This window comes from Arachis duranensis, chromosome 1, assembly GCF_000817695.3.
Source record: "Arachis duranensis cultivar V14167 chromosome 1, aradu.V14167.gnm2.J7QH, whole genome shotgun sequence".
In the NCBI taxonomy this organism is placed as follows: Eukaryota; Viridiplantae; Streptophyta; class Magnoliopsida; order Fabales; family Fabaceae; genus Arachis; species Arachis duranensis.
In genome coordinates this window covers 100,730,045-100,733,025 of record NC_029772.3, presented here as the reverse complement: position 1 = coordinate 100,733,025, position 2,981 = coordinate 100,730,045, and the positions used below count along the sequence as shown (strand labels likewise).

General features: G+C 37.2%; 1 protein-coding gene across 1 annotated transcript; it reads left to right on the top strand.

Annotated features, from left to right (window-relative positions):
- Positions 1-265: 265 nt before the first annotated feature.
- Positions 266-2,767, top strand: LOC107469802 (zinc finger CCCH domain-containing protein 39). Its single transcript, XM_016089181.3, has 2 exons — positions 266-1,584; positions 2,111-2,767. Exons 1-2 carry the CDS (start codon positions 765-767, stop codon positions 2,389-2,391), a joined length of 1,101 nt encoding a protein of 366 aa, XP_015944667.1. The 5' UTR covers positions 266-764; the 3' UTR covers positions 2,392-2,767.
- The last annotated feature ends 214 nt before the right edge of the window (positions 2,768-2,981 follow it).

Genomic DNA, 2,981 nt, shown 5'->3' with positions numbered 1-2,981 from the left:
TTAAATATATAACAAATAAATTTGATAAGTTTTTAGTTCTATTTTTAGATTTTTTATGCGATTCTAGATGTTTATAAATAAAATTTTAAAAAATTAGTTAATTTCAATTGGTATAATATTCTCGATCCTTCTTATCTCAAATATTTTCTATTTTCTTTTTTTTTAATCATGGAATATTCATCTTTTTTATGTTTATAAAAAAATTTTAAAATTTCAATATCTTTTTAGTGTTAAGTGTTACTATAGTCAATGTTGGTTGTGTGTGTTAGGCGGCTAGGGTTTTGGAGTTTTTGACTTTCTTATGCCAACAAAAAGGCTTAAACCTTGCACTTGCCTCCTTCTCCTCCTCCTTCATTCTATAATTCGTGATCAATCCCTCAAAAGATTCAAACTTCGATCACCCTTCTCCTTTCTCTATTATCGTTTCAATCTCGGTCTTCCCAATTCCTTCGTTTTGATCCTTCAATCTTTTTCTCCCTCTCAGTATTTAGCCTTAAACCCTGAATTTCCTTTCCTTTTTAGTGGTACTTAATTATTTGATTTGATTTGATTATATATATTGTATCAGAAATTCAGAATCAGCATCATTCTCTGGAATTCGGCAAAGCCGTTGAATCGGTTGATATCACTCTGATTGCATGTTTTAAATTCTTGATCTGACTTGTTCAGCAAGAACGCTTTTTTTTTTGTCTTCTTCAAAGAAGAAAAGAAAAATCGAAATTTGATAGAACAGTATCAAAATCTGTTCCGTGATAATTGAAATTATGAATTTCCCTGATAATATACAAACATTCACGATGTCGCCGACGAGATTCGCATCAACGGATGCCATTGATGTGAGGCTTCGTCAAGTTCCAATGAACAATGAATCATTGGACCTGCATTCGCATTTGGACCAAACTCCTTTGGCCAAGAGGCCAAGAACTTCAATGGAGAACCTCAATGATTCGCCAAGGACGATGAACACGGCAAACCCTGCAGGGAACAAAGGAACAAGCCACATTTTCTACAAGACCAGAATCTGCGCAAAGTTCCGGCTCGGAACCTGTAGGAACGGCGAGAACTGCAACTTTGCGCACGGCGCCGACGATGTGAGGCAGCCACCACCTAACTGGCAAGAAATTGTTGGATTGAGAGGCAATGACGAAAGGTCTTCAGGGAATTGGGATGATGATCACAAGATCATCCATAAGATGAAGCTATGCAAGAAGTTTTACAATGGTGAGGAGTGTCCTTATGGTGAGAGGTGCAGTTTCCTTCATGAGGATCCTGGGAAGTTCCGGGAGGATTCGAATTCTGCGAGATATAGAGATAGGGAGAGCTCAGTAATAAGCATAGGGACTACTAATGGTTCACCACCAAAGGGATATGGTGGTGGTGATGGTGGTGGCTCTAGGTGTAATAGTTCAGAAGGTTGTGGTAATAATAGGGCTGTGAACAATGGTAATGGTGGTGCGGCTGGGTTGAATGTTTCAAGGGGTTCTTCCAAGGGTACTTATTGGAAGACTAAGCTTTGTATCAAGTGGGAGACTACAGGGCACTGTCCTTTTGGTGGGGACTGTCACTTTGCCCATGGACAAGCAGGTACATGCTTATTATACTTATGCATATTCCTTTAAAAAATATATTTTGTTATTGTTGGATTTGGTTATGTATGCTAGAGTTGGTGCTGTTATGATTTTGTTGTGTTTGATTATATGGATTCTGGTTTATGTGGATGCTGTGTCAAAGGTAGATGCTTATTCACATTGCATAGTGATGCTGAATTCTATGTTTTGAATGTGTCAGTTTGGTTATTAAGATGTTGTCAGCAATGAATGGATGACTTAAATATGGCGTAGAAGCCACTATCATCTCCCTCACTGTCATGATCAAACTAAAGCAAGCGTAATTGGAGATTGGATCCTTGCCTAATTGAGAGCCTCTGTATTTTAAGTTTTTAACTATGTCATGTAGTTGAACCCTTACTTTTTGTTCATGATTCTGACTAAGAAGTTTGATGCCTGGCTGAGATCAACGGATGTACTTTCCTTAGCATATGAAAACTTATACATTATTAGTGTTGCAATTTCTCATCTGGCTACAATGTATTGTTTGTCTTGAAAACCAGAGTTGCAAGCTCCTGGTGGACGCGCTGAAGCAGAAGTTGTTGGAGCTATTTCAGCTTCGACAAAGTCTGCCGTTCCAAATTTACCAAATGTTATATCATCAGTTCATGCCAATGAAGTGCACCCGAGCAACACGGCAAGTGTACCTCCAGCGAATGAAGACGGGCAGGGTAACAAATCTCTGCTCAAGTGGAAAGGATTTAAGAAGATCAATCGGATTTACGGTGATTGGCTCGATGATTTCCCACTTGTGCACAACTTGCCAAGTAGAGTGGAGACCTGAGTTTGACTATGTGCTGTTTGAATATAGCCAATTGTTGGACTAGGATACTGGAAACCATGGTCACTGATTGTTGGTGATCAATTCATAGTTTTTTTTTTTTAATTATTCTTAATATTTCTCTGTGTCTGGTAAAATTGTTACAGTTTGCAGTTTTCTTGTTAGAGATGTCCAATTGTAAGTACATCTCAGGGATCTTGATGGAAACAAATCTTTTAGGACCTTTTTGTGGGTTTGAGGTTTAGGTATTGAGCAATTGTCAAATTCTGAACCCACATCCAGGCCATAAATTTTGATTCAAGTGTTAAAACTATATACTGTAGTTTGTTTCTATTCTTATATTAAATGTGATTATCTGTTATTTTGATTGTTTTTGCTAGTTCTTCCACCCTGAAATTCCAAGCAATGAAATCACAAATTCCCTTCATAGAATGCATAGAGACTTGAAGAGATTTTTAAAAAAAAAAATTTTAATCTAAAAAATGGATTTTACCTTCTGGATGGTTTATGTGAAGTTGGTTTCATATGAAGTTGAGAGTGGTTAGATAACAATTTAGTCAAACCTGTCAAATTATTTAACGACTCTCAGCTAT

Bases quoted from the DNA above. Each gene is read 5' to 3' on its own strand.
- LOC107469802 (XM_016089181.3), top strand. From the start codon at position 765: ATGAATTTCCCTGATAATATACAAACATTCACGATGTCGCCGACGAGA. The intron at 1,585-2,110 runs GTACATGCTTAT...CTTGAAAACCAG, and splicing joins CTTTGCCCATGGACAAGCAG to AGTTGCAAGCTCCTGGTGGA.